Raw genomic sequence first — 22,291 nt, 5'->3', positions numbered from 1 at the left:
TCTACCTGACGTAGGTGCTTAGAAAACTGTGCAGAACTGGGGGACCTCATTCGGATTGATGCTTCCTGGTGGCCAGATAATGGGCTTGATAAATCATGCCCTCACAGTGTGCTTCCCGGGGCTCTGGGCATGAGAATCTAAGAATGAGAGCACCTGGTTTGTTAGCTGGAGTCCATGGTGTTGACCTTGAGTGAAGCTCTAGCAGGACACCTGAGTTCTTGTTTGTGAATAGGAATGATGAGAAATCTAGTCTGTGATGTGCCATCCAACAGGCCTCTGTTTCAGAGGATTCCTTTAGCAATAAGTGCCCTTCTCCATTCACGTCTATCTTGCAACCGGATCCTCATTACAATCCAGATACATAATAACGGAGCTGACATTATTGTGGCTCCCTTTCCACAGAGGAGCCAATAGAGGCAAAGATGAGTAGTAACTAAGTCCCCGGGGTGGCTCATCTAACAATAATGTCGCATGTCCTAAGCCCTGCCATCATCCCACTACATTCTTACATCAGCACTGAAAATTATTGTGCTTTGAGAGGTCGAGTAACATGTTTAAGAAACTACTGCCTCTTGTGGTAGCAGACTCACTCATCAAGCCAGAGGGTGTGAATGCAGCTCTCCGACCCTCCCCAGTGAGGCATACACCCTAACAGAAAAGGCACAGAGCCAGGTGAACGAGCAGGACACCTGGCATCGTTTTTCTCCGCCGTCTCTGAATTCCTAAAACAAGTATTCGACCTATTTGGATCTGCAAAACGTGTGTTGTAAAATACTCCCATGCCTTGCTTCTTCTTTGAAATTACAAACATCTCAAACACAGGGGTCACATTTTATCTTCCAGACGTCTACCATTCCAGCCCAGCTCCGGGACTCACTGACTCTGGTTTTTCTCAATTCCTTTTTTGTTCAAAATGCCTTCCAATAGATTTCTTGGAGGTACACTTACTTGGAAAGCACTGTTCTACTTGGAATCTGTTGTGCTATAAATTCGCATTAAGGGTGGGAGGGTTATATGAATTATAGTGCTGTTTAAATACTAGATTTGGAAGCCGTGCCTAAGTGTACAGATTTTTTAAAAGTCTATGGAGATGATATGATACAGTGAAAGAACAGGGGTTCTGAGGAACATAAACCTTGGTTCCCCATTTATTGTTGAAGTAGATTTGGCTAAATCACAACTTCACTGAACATCAGTCCCTAAAGCTACAGAATGGAGCTCACTGTAAAACTTACTTCACTGAATACCATGAAACTCAGATGAGATACTATTTTAAATACTTTGTAATTCTAAATTATCTTTTGGGGGTAGCAAGTATTACAAATCATTTCCCATCTCAAGAGACTAGTCTATCTCACCTCCACATCCCCAGTACCTATAATCTGGCAGGTGTTTAATAGGTACTCAGTAAATAATCATTGAATGAATAAACGTGAATTTCAAAAGAAGTGATCATATCAGAATTTTATCCAAGAGAAGACATTTTGAAAACTAACTCTCCTCTGACCACCAAAAAAATAAGATAAAAACAAACTAGCTCCCCCACGGTCATTATTGGGGTTTCTTCTCCCGCCAGCTTCTCATGTCTAAGAGAAATGACATGTGTGCTCAAAGGACCAGGTTTGAGCAAGTTCACTGTGGCCTCTCTTGCCATTTTGTTTTGCTTAGTTAAAAATAAATCACAATGAACTTTGTCCCTACATTATCCTTCAGATCCCCAGCAAGCCCTGCCAGGAACAAGAGAGGTGGCCCTGTGGTCTCTTCTCCCAGCCTTGACACAGTGAAAACAGAGAATTTTAAGTAGGACAAAGTGTTTCTAGAGAAAAGAGTTTGGCTAGGGTCTATTATCAGTCTCTACCTCTTCTACATCAGCTCTCGAGATCAATGTTAATGTTTAAATCTGCTACACCAATGAGTTCTACTTCCATTTTATTTTTTACACACTTAACAGAATTCTCATCCACCCATAGAGAAGTTCTCTCAGTTCTTGCTGCCTTTTCAGACAGCTGAACATCTGGAAGAAGCACCAGGCTAGAAGATAACAGGTCAGAAAACAGGAGTGGGGACAGTTGAGTTAGTTGTAAGACCATGAACAAGTGACTTCATGCTCCATGTTTTCTTTGATTTCTGGGTTAAAAAAAAAAAACAGAAAAGAGCCATTAATATCTTACTTAGAAAGATGATATGAAAACAGATGAAATATTTGTGTACACTTCAATTTCTTCCAGGTCTTGAGAGACCCATAAGATTTTTGTTCCTTTATTTTAATGATTTCCATTGATTACATATTCTGTTTATGTATGAAATATTGACAATTTAGGACCTGTAAGGAACTTGGGTTCCTTATTCCTCATAGCACTTGTCTGTGGCCACCAGCAGTGCCATTTTCTTCACAAGATCAATAAGGAGTGAAGTGCTATTGGGCAAATCACAGAGAGCACCCGAGGCAAGTTAGGACAGAACACAGACAATAGTTAGCTCATAAAACCTATGGCTCCCATGGATTATTGCAGGTCACCTCTCCACCTCACATTTAATAAGAACCCCCACCGCAGACACGGCTGATTATTCAGATGTTAAGCGCGGCCATATTTCTTTGCAAACAAAGATCCGCCTCACAGAATAAAACAACCACTTATGCTTCCCAAGAAAAATTCTTCTATTTTTGGATTTCTGGGCATTGGGTGATTTATCCCGTTTATAATTCAATAATTTTAGTAACAACAAAATAGCTATAATCAATAGTTTAGAAAAATTGTGTAAAACTCAGAAACAAAATTATGTTTTTTAAGCATTCATTGGTAATATGAGATGAGGCAGAGGTCACAGGAAAAAATATATCCTTTTCAGACACTTCCCCCATGAGGCACACAAGCAGGCTCTCCTCCTCTTGGTCCAGGTGATATTCTGTACCGAAGTGACAGCAAGAAATGGCCTCCAAGGTCACTAGGGGATAGCTCCTTTGTTGCTTAGAAGTAGGAACTGAGGCTGATGTTTCAGGGTAGGGAGTTCTGGTCACTTAGTCACGTAATTTGCAGCGTTTGGCTTGGTTACCAAGCAGAGCCCAATATAAAAACAAAAGATTCCTTCCCCAAGGAAGACACCACCCTTTATATGGGCATCTCTATGTCCTGTGGGTGCCCACCAGACCACACACAGAGAAAACCACGTGGGACCTGAGATAACCAGGTACTGAGTCCTGTAAGTCCTGCTTCCTCCTGTAACTTTCTGGGGCAAGACATGCAGAGTTAGGGGAAGAAGGTGTCTTTTACAAAGAATGCTTTTGAAAGAAGTCATGTAAATAGCCATAACCTGGTGCTGAGAATCTGCCTGAAAAAACTGGATGGAAATTGAACTCACACTAGCTCTAATTTACCATCAATTCCAATACGGAGCTTTAAACAAAAGCACTTTTGCCTTTTCAAGGTCCAGCCACAGCCCATCCTTTGCTTCTGTCCAGGCTTAGAGACACATCTCCCTTGTCCTGGTAGGAGACAGAACACCATTACTACTGGGCTTATCTTCTGATGCCTCCTGGAAACAGCTGTGTTGTCTGTCTGTGTGGATACAGTTTTTAAAAAAATGAAAATCACCATGGCAACAGTTGCAGCCACTTATTACAGAGCAGTGGAAGTGACGCTGATATTTGTGGGGAAAGCTATGCTCTCAGAATATGCACACCTTACACTAGAGGGGATTTTTTTTTTACCCTAACGCTTTTTATTTTAAAAAGAAAAAGTTACAAGAATGTGCTCAAAAGAAAATTACCCAGAAACTGGAGGGCTCTGGGAATTGGTTAAGTGGGAGTGGAGGATTCTATCTGCAGATCTGAATTGAAACCCACCTGTTTCACAAGAGCTGTCGATACCATGTTTCTAGCAAGGGTAGTGCACAGCCTGATGCCTATTATGTCTCTCTAAACGGAATTACTGAATAGCAATGACAGTGACGATTAGAATGTTAATTGAAACCAGTCTCCTGCTTCCTTTAGCACCTTGTGTTCCTTAAAGCTTTCTGGAACCTCTAAATCTGAGACCATAGAGACCAATTTGCTCCCATCTCAGTCAATGAGTATAAAATAATTTAAGAATAAGCTTAAGTTTTCTCTTAATTCTGAGATTAGTAGCATCCTTTATGGGCTCATGCCAAATGTGCTGGTACTTTCTTTTTGCTGAACATTAAAGTGAATGCAGAGGAGTGCTAGAAAAGAAAGATGTGTGTGGTGTGTTCAAGGACTCACACATGGAGACAGGGGGTCTGTATGTTGAATGTTTCATATTCCCTAAGCATGATGCCATATCATTTGGGGCGGGGGCAGTGCCAGAGATTGAAGTCAGGGGTAGTCAACAATTGAGCCACATCCCCAGCCCTATTTTGTATTTTATTTAGAGACAGGGTCTCACTGAGTTGCTTAGCGCCTCACTTTTGCTGAGGCTGGCTTTGAACTCATGATCCTCTTGCTTCAGCCTCCCAAGCCACTGGGATTACAGGTGTGTGCCACCATGCCCAGCTAGATGTCATATCATTTTAATGACCCCATACACCTTGCCTTTGGTAGAAGCAGCCAGATAATTGAACAGGAACTGTCTAACTATGACGGATTAGAAAAGAGATCTGTGGAAAAGATAGGACTTCTAAAGACTGGTCTCCAAGACTACAGAGGAATAAACCTGAGTGTAGCATCAAAACCCAAATCCTTCACCCACCTCCAAAGAACTCTTACACCTGAGGAAACATTCAGGTGTGTTTACAGGGTGGAGGGGGTACTTACTTGTGTCTAAGTGCAGGTATATGTGCCTTGAGAAGAGATTATGCCTTACTTTATCTGCTTAATCTCCCCCAAGGTGTGAATCTCTTAACTAAAAGTCAGTCTATATTTTTCAGTTATGGGCCTTAAAGCATTGGGGTATTATTTTACCATGGAAATTATATTTCATTCAAACTTTACTACACCATTTTGTGCCCTGGTTTATTTTCCTCCATCACTCAGAGCAGGCAAAAAGCCTATAGAAAAAGGTTTTGCCCTGGGCTACAGAAAACTTATCGCAAAAAGGCTTCATCTCATTCTATTCCAGAAAATAATGGAAAACCAAACTCTTTCCCCCCTTTAAGCCAGGGATTGTTTTATTTTTATTATAGGATGGGGTGGCACATGGAAATCCACCAGGCGGGAAGGAGCGGGCTCCACTTTCCTCCTTTCTGCCACCCAGCCATGTCCCCATTCAAACCAACCAAGGAAACATTCACCAAGCACCACCAGAATTGGGGATCAGAACCCCACTAGATGGGGCCTATCCAGGGGAAACTTCCTTGCAGTGTCCTCGCCCATATTTATCCCATGTGTCATTGATCTTGGCAATCAGGGCTAATGTCTGTCAGTATGAGTTTTTGCCAGACTGCTGGGTTCTCTGCAGTGTTCCCTGGTGCCCATACTTCTGTCATGCCACCCTAGTCAGTTTAATCATGGCACTGCATCAAAACTAACTTGAGCTGGGTGTGGTGGCGCGCGCCTGTCATCCAGGAGGCTGAGGCAGGAGGATCACAAGTTCAAAGCCAGCCTCAGCAAAAGCGAGGTGCTAAGCAACTCAGTGAGACTCTCTCTCTAAATAAGATATAAAACAGGGCTGGGGATGTGGCTCAGTGGCTGAGTGCCCCTGAGTTCAATCCCCTGAACCTCCTCACCAAAAAAAAAAAAAAAAAAATCACTTGAGAGGCTTTGAAGAATGTAATTCTAACAATTTTATTTTCACTAAACTAAATAAGAGTAAAGGATTATTAACTTAAGTCCTGATGCAGGAAAGGAACATTGAGAGTAATGCAGTATTACAGAGGGAAGACCATCATTCTCTTCTTCAGGGAAGACGCAGGTGAATTTTTCTGAATAGAGTAGCTTCAGGCAGATGTTTGACAAGGGTTGTTGGTAGAGAAGGGATCACCCCTGGCATGAACTGCATCTTACTATAATTACGCATTTAATAAATGTACTCAGCTTTGCTGAACTAACTCTGAAGCCAAAAGGAATATGTTTCTATGAGAAGAGCTCCCACTGTTGAGCAAGAAGGATCAGGTTGACCAGCTTCACTTAGCACCTCTCCTGGTGGGCTTGGGCTGCAAGGGGCCTCTGCCTCACACCCTGGTGTGTTTTGAAGAACAAAATGTGCATTCCAGGAACAGGGCTCCCGGGTCCTATTTCTTAGTGACATCCTATCTAGATGTACCCAAGTTTGCTTTGGAAACAGGCTTAAATCATTTTGCCCCCAAATGCATCTCCATTTGGCAATACATTCCATTCTGATAGAAAGATAATATTTTAATTATCTGTAAGATTTAGTAGGTCAGATACAAACTTCCTATGAGATAACAAAGTAAAACAAATCCCACTTTTGTAACATAAGCATTTTGTTACTCCTAGGGGCCAAGTCTGGGAAAAAAGCTAACCCCGTTCTACTTCTGGTTCAAAGAGTCTTCTTTCTTGGGATAACTATTAGGGCCACAACTTTTATTTTTTAAATTTTTTCCTTATTTGCTACTAAATAAACACACAAATAAAAAATCAAAAGAAATATGCAGATGGGAGTTAAACTAGGTAGTTTAAAGACTTCACCAGTGGAAACTACCTAAGTGTCGAACTTATCTTTGGGACCACCAATATACAACTAACCTTTTCTTGAAGCACTGACTTGCTAAACCATGCACAGGGTGGGAGGCTTATGATAGAGAAGGCAACACAGGAGATTGGGTAATGTTGGGTAAGACCCTACCACTAGTCATATCACTTAACTTGCCACATGAATTTGGTCACACTGGCTGCTCCTTCTCAATTTCCCCTTGTGTAAATAATACCATCTCTGCTATGGAGTTATCGTGAGAGTCAACAGTAATGAATACAAAATTCACATCACAGTTCTGGCTTACAAATGTCCCTCCATAAATTGCAGCTATTAACATTGCAATGTAGAAAGCAAAAAAAGTCCAAGAGAATTTCAACACTGAGCATTTTGCCAAAACAGACCATGTATGCTTTCCAAATTTGGTATTTAAGACCAACATTAGGCTGGCACTGTCAAGGGGGATCACTCAATTTACTAACAAACTGTCTTTTTATATCTCACTAATTTATTCTATTATGATTTGAGAAGCCAGGAATTACTTCCCCCCACCCCCTGCTTATCATTTTGGGATCTTCCCAATTAAACTCTTTTTAAAAAAAAAAAATCCAGAATACTAGGGGCTGAATGTTTTCACTGTAGCTCATTTGACAGAACCGGTACCCTCCTCCTCTCCGCTGCCACCTACACAGAACGGATGGTGGCAGAACTGAGGATTGCCAGGCAAATCCAAGGCAGAGAATGTCAAGGGCCCCTGCCCAGTTCTCCAAGACTATTTCCTGAGCGTCTCCAAATCCTGGCATTAAGCTTGTGGAGATGACCATGCATTTTCTGTGGGCCTTCACCATCACATTTCATATGAAGTCAAGGTGCTATAATCTCTCACTGTACCCCAACCTCCCCTGAATGATGCTCATTAGCGGTAAGGCGATAAAGGAGGCTTTTCATAAGCAAAACAGGGAATCTGTCATTTCTCAGCATGTAATTTTTTAATAGTCTCTCTCTCTCTCTCTCTCTCTCTCTCTCTCTCTCTCTCTCTCTCTCTCTCTCTCTCTCTCACACACACACACACACACACACACACACACACACACACACTCACACACAGGATCTGAAAGGTGCCGCAGTCCTTTATTTATCTTATTTAAATGGTGTTCTCCTCTCCTATCACCTGCCAGCCTGTTTCTATTCTGCTGCTTTCTAACAATGGCCCTGAGGCATTTTTTTTAAACTGAATTTTCTAAGAAGGTGGTAATAGGCTTGAATGCGAGCCTAATGAATACACTTAATCCAGAGGAGACAGTGAGGTATAATTATTGAATTCTATCCTTTCTCCCAAAGAATTTGCAGTTTATATATAACCTTAGTCCCACCTGAGAAGTAAAGCACCACTCTCAAAAAGATCGGATCAGTAAAATCTACAGGCGTGGCCCAGGAGGAGTCAGCAGGGGAGAATTATCAAAAAACAACCCCTGCTGCCTCTTGCCCCACCAATAGGAGGAGCTCATCTCGGGCACCTTGAACCAGCTCCTCCTTCTGACCATCTGCTTCCTGTCTTAGAAGCCACATGAACGATTCTCTAGTTTTAATTAATTTCAAACTAAGTCAACTGCATTCCAAATGTTTGTTTGTTTGTTTTTAATTATCAAAGTATTATTTCAAAATTTGACCCCTGGGGCATTTCTCCCCTCCCATTTCTCCCCTCTCATGACATGTAAACAAAGACAGTGGATCTTTTGAAGAGCTAGTCTTGGGTGAACTAAATAAGGTTCTGGGGGCTGCTGTGTCTCATACAATTTTGTTGACCCTCATTGTTTCCTGCCACATGACCCTGAATGAATTAAAATAATACCGGAAACATTATCAAAGCCATGAAGAGAAAGCAGTGTTGATTCAGGCCATAAGTTGAGTGAAGCTTCCTGATGGTACCCTGATGCTACTTTTAGTCATCCCCATGCAGATGGAACCCTCAAAACCTCCCTTTTCCATCTTCATATGCATGCTGGTCTGCCATTATTCAGTTACACTCTCCTACACGCCTGCTCACCCAAAGCAGCCAATTGGATTCCATCGGGGCAGGAAGCATAGAAGGGTCATGGTTCAAGGCTCAGGGTTTCCTCCTTGCCTAGGGGCTCCTGTTCCATGTACCTTGCACAGATTATCCAACTCTCTGGCTCTCACCTTCTGCAGATCTCCATTTGCCTCACTTTGGAACACTCTCTCTTTACTCTGCCACCAGTGTTTTTGAAATCCCTGCTTAAATCCCCTTTTTTAACCACATGGAGGGTCATGAGCCACATGAAGGTTTTTGAAAATTAAGAAATATCTTTACAAAAAAAAAGCATGTTTTATAGATGTTTGGTTCCCATCCATACCTGGACTCTAAGAACCATCAATTTCCTGGTCCCCTTGCAAGTTGTTTACATACTAATTCTGACTTGTTTAGCCCATTGTACCTTAAACTTTCTACTGATCTCCTTGCAACTCAATTACTAGCAAGTCTTCCAAACTACACACTTATTTCCCCAGGCTCTGAGCTAAAACCTGCCTATATATGTGAAAACCATCCTGCTGGTCCTTCAAGGCTGCTTTAACACCCAGAACCCTAGTTTGAGCAATAGCTCCAGCCTCTCCATAGCTCAGCAGTGACCTTGACCGATGAAGTGTTGATCCTCATGCTGAGCCTCTGACTCCAAATTCTAGGAACTGTCTTGATTGCACAGAATGGGAGAAATCTATAATGCTTGAGTTCAGAATATATCAGTTCTTAGTTCTTGCCAGTTTGAGATTTAAATATACCTTAAGGTCTGGGTTCTTAAACAAAGCTGTGTCCTGAAGATTCAGAGCCAGAGATGACTCTTCTGTAGCATATCACTCCCTAGCAACTTCTAGAAGCATATGATTTAAATTAAACTTTAGGTAGAAGACAAATACTTTTTGGTAAGATTTGTTGGTCTGCAGGTCAAACACAACATTGAAATCTGTAGGGGTGAGGGAACTTCCTGGTAAGAATATATTTGTTTAAGAAGATAACTGTGTGCTCTGCTCCCAAAGATAACTTGAACTCAAGTGAAATTATCTGCAACTCTAAAAAGATGGATGCAGATTCTTAATTAAATTAAGCAGTGATTTGGGGGCCCAGATGCTCACTTAATTGCTAATAAATGGAAGAACCATGTCAGGGGGAGAATGGGGGTGGGAGAAGGGCCTGGGGAAATAAGTTGATCAGTGCAAGTATTTTCCAGGAGTTGGCTTGTCACCAGGTAAAACTTGAGTCCATCAATAGTCTCAGGCAGCTGTTTATAATTGGAGCCAGGGTTTGTCTGGTACATGAATGAAAAGGCCTCAGATTAGGGAGGCGGCCCATTGTCAATGAAAAGTCCTTTGGCCCAGCCAGAGGAAGCCAGCACTTCCTTCAGCTGCTCATCACTGTCCTCTGTCCTCTGTACACAGCATCTATGAAACACTGCAGGCTCCAACCCCAGTCAGTGCCATGCGCCAACTCCTCTTTATCTCTATGTAACATGCAGTAAGCTGTGAATTGTGGTCGCCATGAAAGCAAACTCCATTGGTTCCATGCTTTTGTCCCTGAAGGGTGCCAATCAACAATTCTACAAAACCTTATCAGATTCTCTGTTCACAAATGTATTTCCCTTCAGGTACAGCAACAGGGTTTCTGCAGAATGTCTACCTCCGTGTCCCCTTCCTCTGAAAGTCAGCTAGAAATCCAGCTGTGTTAGATTGGCAAGACCACTGTGGATCTTTTGTTCTTAGTTATTGTTTCAAAAAAAAATTTACATGCATCCCCTTGTCTGATACTCTCCCAGTAGCCCTGTGTTCTACAGGCCTCATTAAGAAAGAGATGAATTCGATATTTGATCTAGCTGAGCATATTGTTCATTCCACCCCAGAAGATTCTTATAATGTTCTGACACATTAATTGGAATTCCTCAATGCCTCCATGTTCTTAGAAATACAGCTTAGTTTTTATTGATTTCGTTGGAGGAAATGGTGAAAGATATAGCAATCATTTCAACAATAATGTCAGTACAAATGGCGATAACAACAATTACAACAGCTAACATCTATGGAATGCTTTGTAGGTCCTAGATGTCATTCTAAGCTTTGTATATGGGTTCACACATTGAATCCCTGCTCCGTCAAAGAGATATGGTTATTATTACCATTTTCCAGATTCAAATACCAAGCAACAAATTATTTCTATAAAGAGCCTTATACAAGAACAGGATGAACAACCACATATGACAATACAGAGGATATGTCTCAATTATAATGCAATTTTTTTTTTTTGCCAATTGGGATTAGGAGTCCTAAAATCTTCAACCTCCATGAGTGGTCTTTCCCTCAGTCATATGAAGGTGAAGCTTTTGTTGAATCATTGTCTCCGTGAGCACGCTCAGGCTATGGATCCAGGTGTTTCTGTTCCCTTGTCTGTATTGTTCACAGACTTTCAATCAGTGAGACCTGAATGGAATACCTGATGTTCCATTTACTAGCAAATTAATTGGGGCCTATGATTTAACCTTCCTGGGTCTGTTTATCTCTAGAAGGAGAATACTTTCTTCATTACATTGTTGGAAGGATTAAATGAGATGAAATACGGAAAGTTAGTTAATCTCATTAAGAGAGAGTTTCCTCATCTGTAACATGCAGATGATAATGATACCTATTTCATGGGGTTACTCTGAGGGCTGAATGAGATACAATATAAAAACCTTTAACATAGTACTTGACACGTAGCAGATGCTGTATAGGAATGACACAGGAATGAACAATAAGTATTTTGATTGCTCAGGAGACCCAAAGAGAGAAGAGTCTGGCCCCCTTCTCTATTTTAACCTTGGGGATTAATGTTTGGTCTTACTTGCACCTGTTTGTGATTATATTTTAATTTTAACTAGATTTCCATCTTTAGTGGCTATTAGCCTACTTTTGCCTATCTTTTTATATCCATTATGACTAAAAGTTTCATGTATCACAGTACTCTTTGGAGTTAAGATTTCATTAATGAGGATAAAAAGAACTGAAAAGTGGGAGAAAAGGTGAAAATTCCCATTAGGCCACGTGAATTATTCTTTCTCTCTCTTAAATGAAAAGGCTCACAGTAAAATAGGATTCAAATTCCTGTTTCTGTTTCAGAAGGGAAAACAAAGAAGAAGAGTATTTGCAAGTTACTTTTATCTTGAGAACTATCTCCAGGTTCACTTTCAATATTAGGTCTAAGAAAATTTCTTGAAGCCCACAGACGAATTCAATTCTGACAAGACTTTTCAGGCTAAATTGAAAAGTAATTTAAGGCCTCCTTTTAAAGAAAATGCACACATAATTCATAACCAACGTCCTTTAACTCTTCTTCCCTTTTAACCAATTTTAAATTCAGAGTTCTCTTTGTCACCTCTGAGTCAGAACTTAATGGACCAGAGCCACTTAGGAAACTGTCAAAGACTTTATTCTGTGCAGGAATTTGTAACTGTTCCTGATGTCATTATCAACCTGCTTCAACCTAAGTCATCACAGGCACCTTTATTGCGTTGCTGTGAATGCACGCGTCCTCACTGGTCCACATACGCCACTATTTTTAGTGTCAGGATTTGGGTGAGCACAGCAAAGCTAAGTGCCCTGTCTCAGACATGGATGAAGTTGGAAAATAGCCAGTCCATGACCCTTGGGGTGAGAGGTTCCCTGAGGCCACATCATCCAACTGTCTACAGCTCCCGCAAGTATCTCTTCCATTCTATGGCTAAGCATCTCCAACTACAAAGAACTCACCATCCTTTTATAGAATCCATCTCATTTTCATTCAGCTCTAAGAATGAGGAAATTTTGAAATAGAATATAAAGCTAACATCTCTCCCTGATGTTTTACTTTGGGACTTCATCTCACCTGCTGGAAACAAAGAATGAGGCCAATCCTTCCTCTGCATGACCACCTTTCAGATGCTCACTGCCTCTGTTCTGATGAATCCATCTGTCCCCTTTAAACTCTTGTACTTACCCTGTCCTCCTCCTGGCCACGGTGGTCTTCCCCTGTGGTCTCTTCTTCAGGTGGCCACAGCCATAGTGCCCAGGAGAGGCATGGTACATCAGCCTTTGGAGAGCACAGTGGGAACAGGTAGTCTCTTGTCCAGGTTTCTCTGTTGGTATTAAAAGACTTCGCCTGGAATTTTCCCTCTACCCGAGACACTCTCCAGTGATTGTCCTTTCATTCCTAGAAGAAAACACTATCAAATCTGCAGCAGAGCTGTCTGGGACCCCAATTCAGGCCCTGCTTCCCACCCCTCCCCTTGCTCACTTCCCTGCAGCCTTGTGGCTCCCCCGACCTCATTCCACACAGGTCTCCACGTGATCCTCCTCCTCAGATGGCCCTTCTGAAGCAGCGCCCTGTCCCTCTCTGTCCCATCATCTCTCGCTGCTTTGTTTTCCTTTCAATCTGTTCTGGTTGATTACGAGGTGTCTCCCCACAGTTCATGTGTTAGACAAGGCAAGAATGTTCTCAAAAATTAGTGGCACCACCATGTTGGCAGAAGGCTTTAAGAGAGGCATCCAGCAGGACCCAGATACTGGGCACCCTACTCATCAGAGGCTTGAAATGATTAGATCATGAGAGCCGCACCTCACCATTGGATTTCCATCTGATAGGGAAAAAAAAATTCACTTATTGGCTTTAGTTTTTCATATTTTTATTAGTGCACTATAATTATGCATAATGGTGGGATTCATTGTTACATATTTATGCACGTACACAGTATAACAATATAATTTGGCCAATATGATGGATTAATAATTTGAATAGACTACTGGTAACTGCAGGCAGGTGGGGTATAGCTGGAAGAACTAGGTCACCAGGGGCATGCCCTTGGGGACTACATCTTGTCCGTGGCCTGCCCTACCCCTGCTTCCTGGCTGCTGTGAGCTTTCCTTGGCTGTGTCCTTCTCCCATCATTCTTTGCTTTGCCTCAGGCCTAGAGCAATGGAGCTGACCCACCGTGGACTGAACCTCTCTGAAACCATGGGCCCCAAATAACTTTTCTTCCCCAAAATGATTCTTGTCAGGTATTCTGGTCACAGTGACAGAAACTTAACACACAATTGCTGTCATTAAATCATACATTTACTTGCTCACCTGTTTATTATGTTGTCTTCTCCACTGAAATGTCAAGAACAGGAGGTCAGGAGCTGTTCCTTCCCTGACGTCTCATCAGTGCTTAGAACAAAGTCTGTACACAGTACGGGCTCCATGAATATCTGTTGATGAAGGGGACCATTTCATCCTGAGACTGCATTATTCTTGGTAGAGCCCAGATACAATAGCTTATTCTTCCCACCAGAAATTCCCTCTTCTTGTTCTCCTGACATCAAAATAGCAAAACAATATTTTGTCAAAGATTTAGAAAAATCACTCTTCTGGGTTTGAATTTGGGTCCTTAGGGAGTAGTCAATTAATGGTCCTCCAGAAGCTGAAAGAGTTAATTAATGTGCCTTCCCAAGTCCAGATCTCCACTCTTCAGGGCCATTGGCCCTTGGGAAGGCAAAACCCAGTGCAACGAACTCATGCTCAGTGAACTTCTGGCCAGGACCTCTTATTATTAAGAGGCAGCTCTTCTAACCTCCCAGGGTGCCTGGAATGCCCCCAATTCCTGAAGTCATTATGTTTTACAGCAGGTTCTTCTGACAGAGCTTCACCAGCCTTTGGCAGAACATAAGCCAGAATAATGGGCAGGCAGATGCCAGAATGAATTCCGATGTGTACACACAATTCTTGGCCCCATAAAAATCAATTCCTTATTCATAATTAAGCAACTTCTCTGAGAAAGGGCAGGTTGGTACAGTTATTAAAAGATAAATAATAGATAAGGACCCACTCGTTTCTTTTTCTTTTTCTTCTTTCTTCTCTTTCTTTCTTTTAGGCATAAAGAATTTTAAATGCAAAACAGTTTTGTAATTATTGTTTCTTCTGCTTGGTGTTGCCTGTGACACCAAAGCCCAACAAAACAGAATAGCTTTCACACGTTTTTTATTGCCCCCTCCGGGTTGTGTTGCTCCTTAAAATATGTCTTGAATTGCAGAATGACCAGGCAGGTCTAGACAGGGAGAAGAGGAACTGGAAGCACTGGGACATGAATGTCACAAGTCACAAGATGGGTTCATCCCGGGGGTCTTTTCCAACTTTCGCACATTGGGATCCGGGACAGTATCTGAAAACAACAATAATAAAAATGTGATTGTCTGGCTGCATCATAAAAAGAGCAGCAGGACTTCCCAGCTGTGAGGACCTCATGCATCCTAACCAGCTTAATGAAAGGAAGCAGCCTGATTCCTAAAGACCAAGGAAGGAAAGGGGCGGGTCTTCTCCAGAGAGGGGGCAGTGTTTGGGGTATGAAGCTTCTACCTCTCCCCACAGAGGCAATTCTTTCCCCTCAGCCATGTAAAAGGGACTTCACCAGAATCACCCAGAAAGATGGGCTGCCAGCTCACTCCCCAGTGAGGAGGAATGTGCAGGAGGGCTGAGGCCTTTTCAAAGCAGAGTAAGGGAAGAAAGATATTGGCTATGGCTCCTCAGACTACAGGATTGAATCAGAACACAGGGACTGATGCCTCTTCTGCCTGCAGAATTCTGAAAGTAGGAGTCATCTGGAGCAGGACCTGGAGGTCCCCTGGGTTGATATGTTTGGGGAGCAGGTGGAATGACCCCATCCAACCCAGTGTTTTTTGGCCTGGTGGGGGGTGTGCCAGGGAACCTCACATTAAGAAAGTTGGAGATCAGGAGAAGAGTGAGAGCCCCTGAGCTGCCCATTTGGCCACTAATCCCGGCCATGGAGATGGGCTGGGAATGCCTGTAGCTGGTAAAGCAAATGGAAGATTGAGTGAGACCCGTGAGGAAGTTCTCAAAAAATAGTGGCACCATCGAGTGAGGCATCCAGCAGGACCCAGAGACTGGGCACCCTGCTCATCACTGACTGGGCCACAGGCATTCCTCCTCCAGCCTCCAACACCAGGGGACACTGGTACCGCCCCTCCTCCTTTCTAAGTTATCCCGTGGATGCCCTAGAAGATTCTGCAGGGAGATGAGGAATCCCGCTTTGAAGATTTAGGCTTTAAGCCGGACTGCACTAAGTTTTAATCACTAAAAGAAACTAAATAATGGAATTTGACCAAGACATCATTAATGGAACTACTTACCCAGCATGAAGAGGGATTCATTATAGTAAAGCTAAAAGCAGTAATTGGAAAAGAAATAAACCATTTCATATTTATGTCCCAACTAATCAAGAACTCTTCAATGAACGGGTGCCAATAGTTAGAAATTTTTTTTGTTGTTGTTGTTAGGGATTAAAGATTTGGCAGAGGAAATGGAAGGAATTTAGTATCTACTTGGCTCTCATAATCATTTTCTCATCTTTTTTTCTTTACTGATTAAAATCATAGAAATTATGAAAGGGACACAATGTGTTTGCTTAGCATTTCCTTTTCATAAGCTTTCAAGTATCATAGATGTCATTCATGTTAACACAGGAGGGAAGAGTGTACAGAGGGTAGGAGAAAACAGTTGTTTTAAGGAGGCACCACGGATTGCAAGAGCATTCTGGGAATTAGGAGGACCCCTCAGAAGAGGGCGTGGGGTGAAAGTGCAGCTGCCTGGCAGCTTGAGGTCTGCGGATAGGTAGGCAGTTTCTGTTGGGTAGTTTCTCTGCAGCAAAGTACTTAAACAGGAGCAGTGAAGAAGAACAGGATTGGTTGGTGTTCCATGCTGGAAGACCTTGAGGAAGACTGTCATGATCAAGACAGTGATCACTTAGTAGGATCCAGAATGGAAAGGTGGCCAGAATCACAGAGGGGGAGACGGCATTGGGGGCACTGATGGTGGCATGGGTGATATCACACTTTCAGCTGTTATCTCATATTCACCCTCAGCATCTTTTTTTCTTCCTCCTTCTCTTACTTTTTCCTCCTTCTTCATCACTCATATTTGTTGAGCAGTTACTATGTGCCACTTACCATTCTTTACAAAATACAAATTTATGTGATCAAATGATCCCTGCCTCCAAGAGATCTGGACCCAGGGAACCTGTCAGAGTGTGAGAGACAGGTGACAAAGCTTTAGTTCTGTTTAGACCAAGGTGTTGATTGGACATGGAAGTTGAATACTTCTTTTAGAACTAAACCAAACACACACACAAAGAGAGAGAAACAGAGAAATGAAGGCAGAAAAAAAAGAGACTTGTCATTTGAAGAAGGTAGATTGACTTAGGAAATGATTGTTTAGTTTTTTTCTATATACCAGATGCCATTCCAAGTTCTGCATGAACATTAGTCGTTTAATTCTTATAGCAACCCTCTGTGGTAGGTTCTCTTGCCCTTTTGTAGAAAGGGAGGAGGTAAAGATAGTTTAAGTAACTTGCTCAAAGTCACACAGCCAGTAAGACGCTTGAGATTGACACCCAGATCTCAGATGCAGGTCTACATCCTTGAAGCTCCCTAAAATATTCTTATTCTTTCAGGAAAGTCTATTCTTTCAGAAACATCATACAGACAAAAAGATGGGTTGTTGAGAAACACTAGAAACTTGTTTGTGCCTGTGTAATCTTAAGTGGTATACTGGGAAAAAAATGATCCTTATTAACTTATTAAAATGATGCTAATTAATTTGCTTCTATAAAGGTATTTGGGATATATCATTCATTTTCAAATAAAAGATGCTGCACAGGCTTATTTCTGAGTATGGATACCACATAGACTGTTATCAAACTAGTTTTTGCTGAATAATCTGTTCCTGAGTAGACTGGATCAATAACCTGGACTTATTTCCAATTTATGAGCTAAATATTTAAACACCCCTGTGTATTTCTGGCCATATCATTTTCAAAGATACTAGTGCCATCCGACTCAAACTTTCATTTCTAAAATTGTGGAGACCCTGTATCTACTTTCACCAGCTTGTGCTCTAAGCAGGGCTTTTGAAGTGTTCCCCCTGCACAGGACAGAAAATCCAATTCCTTCTTCTCTTCTCCCCCTCCAGTATTAACATCCACTGGTTCAAGCATCTCCTGTGGCACAGGGGATTAGGAGATTAGTCCAAAGGGCAGAAATTGCTGGAACAATACCATCTTCCGCTTGGGTTGAAGTTGGAAAACCCCACATGTGCTACCCAAACCCCATGCTGTTTCTAACCCCTTGCATCTGCTGATACCAAATTCAGAGGCCAGTGTTGCTGCTAGAAACCAGAACCCAGAGAGATGTCCCTTGCCAGGAGCAAGAGCCTAGAGGAACAGCTTTCTAAAATCTTGGCAATCCCGAGAACTGCAGTCTTCCTGGGCCGTGAGACCCCTGCCCACCTTACCTCATTTCTCACCAGAAGACAGAGGGCATTTGCCTGCAGAATACCCCTCACTATACTCACTGAGGCACAATTCAAGCTGAGGCACCTGGCTTGCTCTTGTCTCTGGAGACGACCCTTGCTTAGCCTGCTGAAGATGCTTCTTCCCTCCCTGGGGCCCTGAATCAACTCCTCTGCAATTAAAATAACTTTTTGTCATTCCCATGGCCATTTTCCTGGGGCACCCATCTGGTCGGTCCATTCTTGCCCTACACCCACTTCTGTCCCTGTGCAAAGTGACTAGCTCCTTCCTAACGACCTCAAAGCTCATCCCAGGAGGCCAAACACTACCCTTCTGCTCACAGTCAGAATTGAGACGTTTTGTTTAGCACCCACAACTCTGCTGTCTGTCTTTGTGAGACCTGTGGAAAGTCCTTAACAGGATGACAAATCTAGTGACAATAAACTTTCACTGGGTATTTATTTTGAGCAAACAAAATAATCACTCTGTGAAAGGTTCTGAAATCTACAAAGTACATGAGTTTAAATGTGTCTCTGATCCTCACATTTCTAGAGGATAAATACTACTGTCATCTCCATTAACATGGGAAGAAATTGAGTCTCCATAGGATGAAGTAACCTTTCCAAGACCAGGCAGGCAACAGGTGTCAAATTTTGGGCTCAAGTGAAAAAACACTAGTGTCAGTTTTATTGGTGCACTGACAACCCCCAAAGTACCCACAACATGACTACATATAGTCAATGCCCAGTTAAAATCTGGTGAATGGTGACTCATTTTGAGAGATGCTTCCTTTTGCTAGCCTCCTTATTTCCTGCATGACTTCCTTTCTCCCTTCTTCTTCCCAGTCATCAACCTTCCTTCCATCAACCTTTATATAACCTGCCACATGACTGATACCAGGCCGTGTCCTGAGCATATGAAGAGGAACAAGGCCCAGGCCCAGCAAGCACATGAGCAGGTTCCCTTGAGGAGCCCTGACTCATGCCTACTGGGGCCCAGGGCTGACTCATCCCTGAGTGCAGGACCGTGCAGGACCGTGCAGACCAAGCTCCTGGGCTCTGCTACAGGATGCCTACGTTGACAGTCAGTGCTACTCAGCTACCCCAATATGGGTTCATGTGGGTTCCTAAAATGATGCCATTTTTAAAGGAAGAAATAAGAGACTGACTTTGTGAACATGGTTTCTGTGTGACCCTTATTTCTCTTTTCCTCAGTCTATTTTATAAAAAGGAAAAAGGAAGAAAGGAGGGAGGGAGGGTTTGCTATACTGGCCCTATTAATCTCTCAGAAATGTTATCGAGTTGAACCAAATTAAATGTAGGTGTAAGAGGACTAAGCATTATATCCCTGCGTGGGTTCCTATGTATTTGAACACGGAGTCAAGGGCTCAAGATGGCGCCTCCCACACCCCCGCCCTCACCTAGGCCTGGGTATACACTTCGGGCTCCAGCCCTGATCACGCAGCTACACCTAGAATGTGCCCCGAACTCGCCCTCTTCCCTGCCTTTCTTCACTTTCTTCCCACTGCCTGGAAGACCCTCTCCCCATCACTGTGTGTCCACTTGAAACCTTGCTCAAATAACTACCTCTTTTATGTTAAAACGGTGCCCCTTTCCTCTTCTGTCCCATTACATTTTGTGTATCTCTCTCAGCCTCACACTCAGCACTGGGACTAGAGCCATATGTGTTGGTGTCTTGGGCTTTTCTGCCTGGTTGCGACTTGCATGTACCAAGTGTTAATAAAATGTTGAATACAATTCTGCTCCCCTTCTCTGTGTGCCCCCTTGTCTTCCCCCAGCACTCTGTACCTAGTATATCACCTAGAACATAGCAGAAACCCAGCGAACCTGTCCTGGGGAGCCATGCGTGGCAAATTCAAGGGATCATTTGCATGGCTCAGGGGAGTTAAGCCTTCTCCTTCAGTTAAGTCAAAAATCATGGGAAGGGTATACAATTGGACACACAGAGTCTGTACCCTGTTGGATGGCCTTCCCAAGCACAGACTCCAAATCAGTGGGGTTATGGAGATGAGTTTAGGGAACACTCTGGGGAATTTTTTTTTTCAAATTACTTATCCTACATTCATTAAGAAGAAATATATCTATCATATCAAACTTATGATAGCATACATATTCTTTAATAAAATCTCTAACTTTTGAATGTAAATGAGTTGATTTAAAGTAAAACATTAGATAAATAATGGTACAGAATATGGCCAAATGATGTGATGGTGGTATGTTCCAGAAGCTGCCAGACAGAGAAAACCCTTCTAGGGGTGTGGAGATGGAGGGGAAGGGTAAAGAGATGCCTTTATCCTTTCAGGGGCTCAGATCTACTGGAAGCAGCCCTGGGAATTTCAGTTATTTACAAAGCCACATTACCATGCAAAAACCTTTGTTTGAAAGAAAGAAAGAAGTGTAGCAGTTTCCTTGTCCATTGTTTCTTCCCTGGAATGAGGAAATCTGCTGAAAGTCAAGGCCAACACTTCAGACTTCACAGCCTTGGGCACCAGGTTTCCTGATGGCCAGGGGAGGGTTACACCTTTCCCCAGGACTGGCAAATACAAAGGCCCCGAATATGGGTTTGCTTTTCCTTTTTTTCCTGCAAAGCATAACACTTTACAAAAAAGAAAATCACTTCAAAGGCAATCCTTTTTTCTCGCATATATTTCAGAGCTCCATTCAAGATCCACATTCATCTTCCTTATCCAATTACAGGATCAAAGCAGAAGTGTTTGGCCTACTTTGGGGGTTTAAAGACATCGAGGGGGAAACTAAGAACATTTAAAACTACCTTCTTTATGCCATGTATCTTCCAGAAGGAGAAATGGAATCTGTTCCCCCTGCACTGTCTTAACTAGTCTCTAGATGGAAAAAGTCGGGTCAGAGAGTTAAAACGTTCTAATCATCTGAGCACAGAAGATCCAGTTACAGCTCTATAAATCCCAGTTTCGTCTTAGTCATTGGATCTAGTGTATTTTCTCTCCATACTGCCATAGTCTTTTCCAGAATCCACTGCCAAATTCTTGATTTTTGCCGATTAGTTTTAAATACCCCATGTTAAAAGAAAAATTGCAATAAATAAATAAATAAATAAATATTACTTCTTTTGTCTCCCTGAAGTTGCTAGTTCCCATGCATCTTTTCATTTTAATGCTATAATATGGAGTTCACATATCCCCAAAGAAGGCCCACCTCTTTATTCATATTAACACTCTAGGGTTTGAGGCCTTGTTGTTGTTTTTTTTTTAAAGTACAATATTCTCAAAAATATTTAAGTGAACAGACTGCTTATTGGTGGATTGATTTTTCTCTATGGAAATAAATCTGTTGGCAGCCACCAGAATTGGGGTATAAAAGATGACCTTGGGCAGCTGCTGCCATTTGTTATGGTGGGAAGATGAGGGTTTTGTCTCTCCCTGGGGGTTAATATTGTGATGTTCTGAATGCCACCAGGGCTCTGTTTCTGAAGGGTTATGCTGGAGAGAGGAAGGCTTTGTGGTTTATGACAAGATCACCGCAGAATATTTTGTGCACGCCGTGATTTGTATCACCCATTTGTGCACAGGCCATAAAAGTGCACTTTTTATCAGGAACATTTGTGAATATATAACAGCACTGAAGACATATGGCCACTAAATAATTCACAGTTATCTATCTTCTCAGCAGATTCCGTATACACCTACCATGTTTTAATGCCTAGTTTGCTCAGAAACAATATTCTTTATGACCCTTCCAATATAAAAATGTTTACTGACTGGCAGAAATATATGGATACCATGGGATTGGGCTGTAAGGTAAGAGAAAGCTTTCTGCTTTCTCTACCTCTTTTTCCTCTTCATCCTTTCTCCCTCAACCCTTCCAAGCAGCACCCAAATTATAGGACAGAGTGTCTCTCCCAAAGGGGGTGGGGACTGTGAAACTAGTTATCTGGGCTATAAGATGGAAGTCACTGACTAGCCTTTCCTCTTGTCTTTTCAGTTCTATATCCATTTACAGTCCCAAGGAGAATCCAAATGCATTTGACACCGCCGCGTTCTTCCAGTCTGTGGGGAATTTCCTGGGGATCTTCGCTGGCTCATTCGCAATGGGGTCTGCATATGCTGTTGTCACAGCACTGATATCCTTTATCTGTCTGTGGAAAGCTGGGGTCTTCTGAGAGCACCCAGTATCCGTGGAATGTTTCTGAGGCTGAACAACCTCCAGGCCAGTAAATGGTTCAAGTTGGATAAAGGCCTGCTAAGTCCATCTTGGTTCTGAGTGATCACCCCAGGAGGCACAGATTGGCACCCATGGCAGAGGGGGCCAGGATCTTTCTTGTCCAGGG

At 42.5% G+C, this 22,291-nt stretch overlaps 1 protein-coding gene and 1 long non-coding RNA gene across 3 annotated transcripts in view; one reads left to right on the top strand and one right to left on the bottom strand.

The window, feature by feature from the left end:
- Positions 1 to 13,258, bottom strand: part of LOC144376278 (uncharacterized) — a 90,099-nt gene extending 76,841 nt beyond the window's left edge. Inside the window, exon 1 of the long non-coding RNA XR_013436559.1 lies at positions 12,625 to 13,258. This is a non-coding gene — a long non-coding RNA (uncharacterized LOC144376278). The remainder of the gene's footprint in view (positions 1 to 12,624) is intronic.
- Slc9a9 (solute carrier family 9 member A9) overlaps positions 1 to 22,291 on the top strand; it is a 541,578-nt gene that overhangs the window by 225,149 nt on the left and 294,138 nt on the right. The window contains exon 7 of one of the 2 annotated variants that reach the window (XM_078043469.1): positions 21,946 to 22,089. In XM_078043469.1, the coding sequence (XP_077899595.1) occupies positions 21,946 to 22,089 (144 nt within the window). The remainder of the gene's footprint in view (positions 1 to 21,945; positions 22,090 to 22,291) is intronic. The other variant, XM_078043468.1, reaches the window with a different exon arrangement.

This window comes from Ictidomys tridecemlineatus, chromosome 3 (genome assembly GCF_052094955.1).
Source record: "Ictidomys tridecemlineatus isolate mIctTri1 chromosome 3, mIctTri1.hap1, whole genome shotgun sequence".
Lineage (NCBI taxonomy): Eukaryota > Metazoa > Chordata > Mammalia > Rodentia > Sciuridae > Ictidomys > Ictidomys tridecemlineatus.
This window is presented reverse-complemented; position numbering and strand designations above follow the sequence as displayed.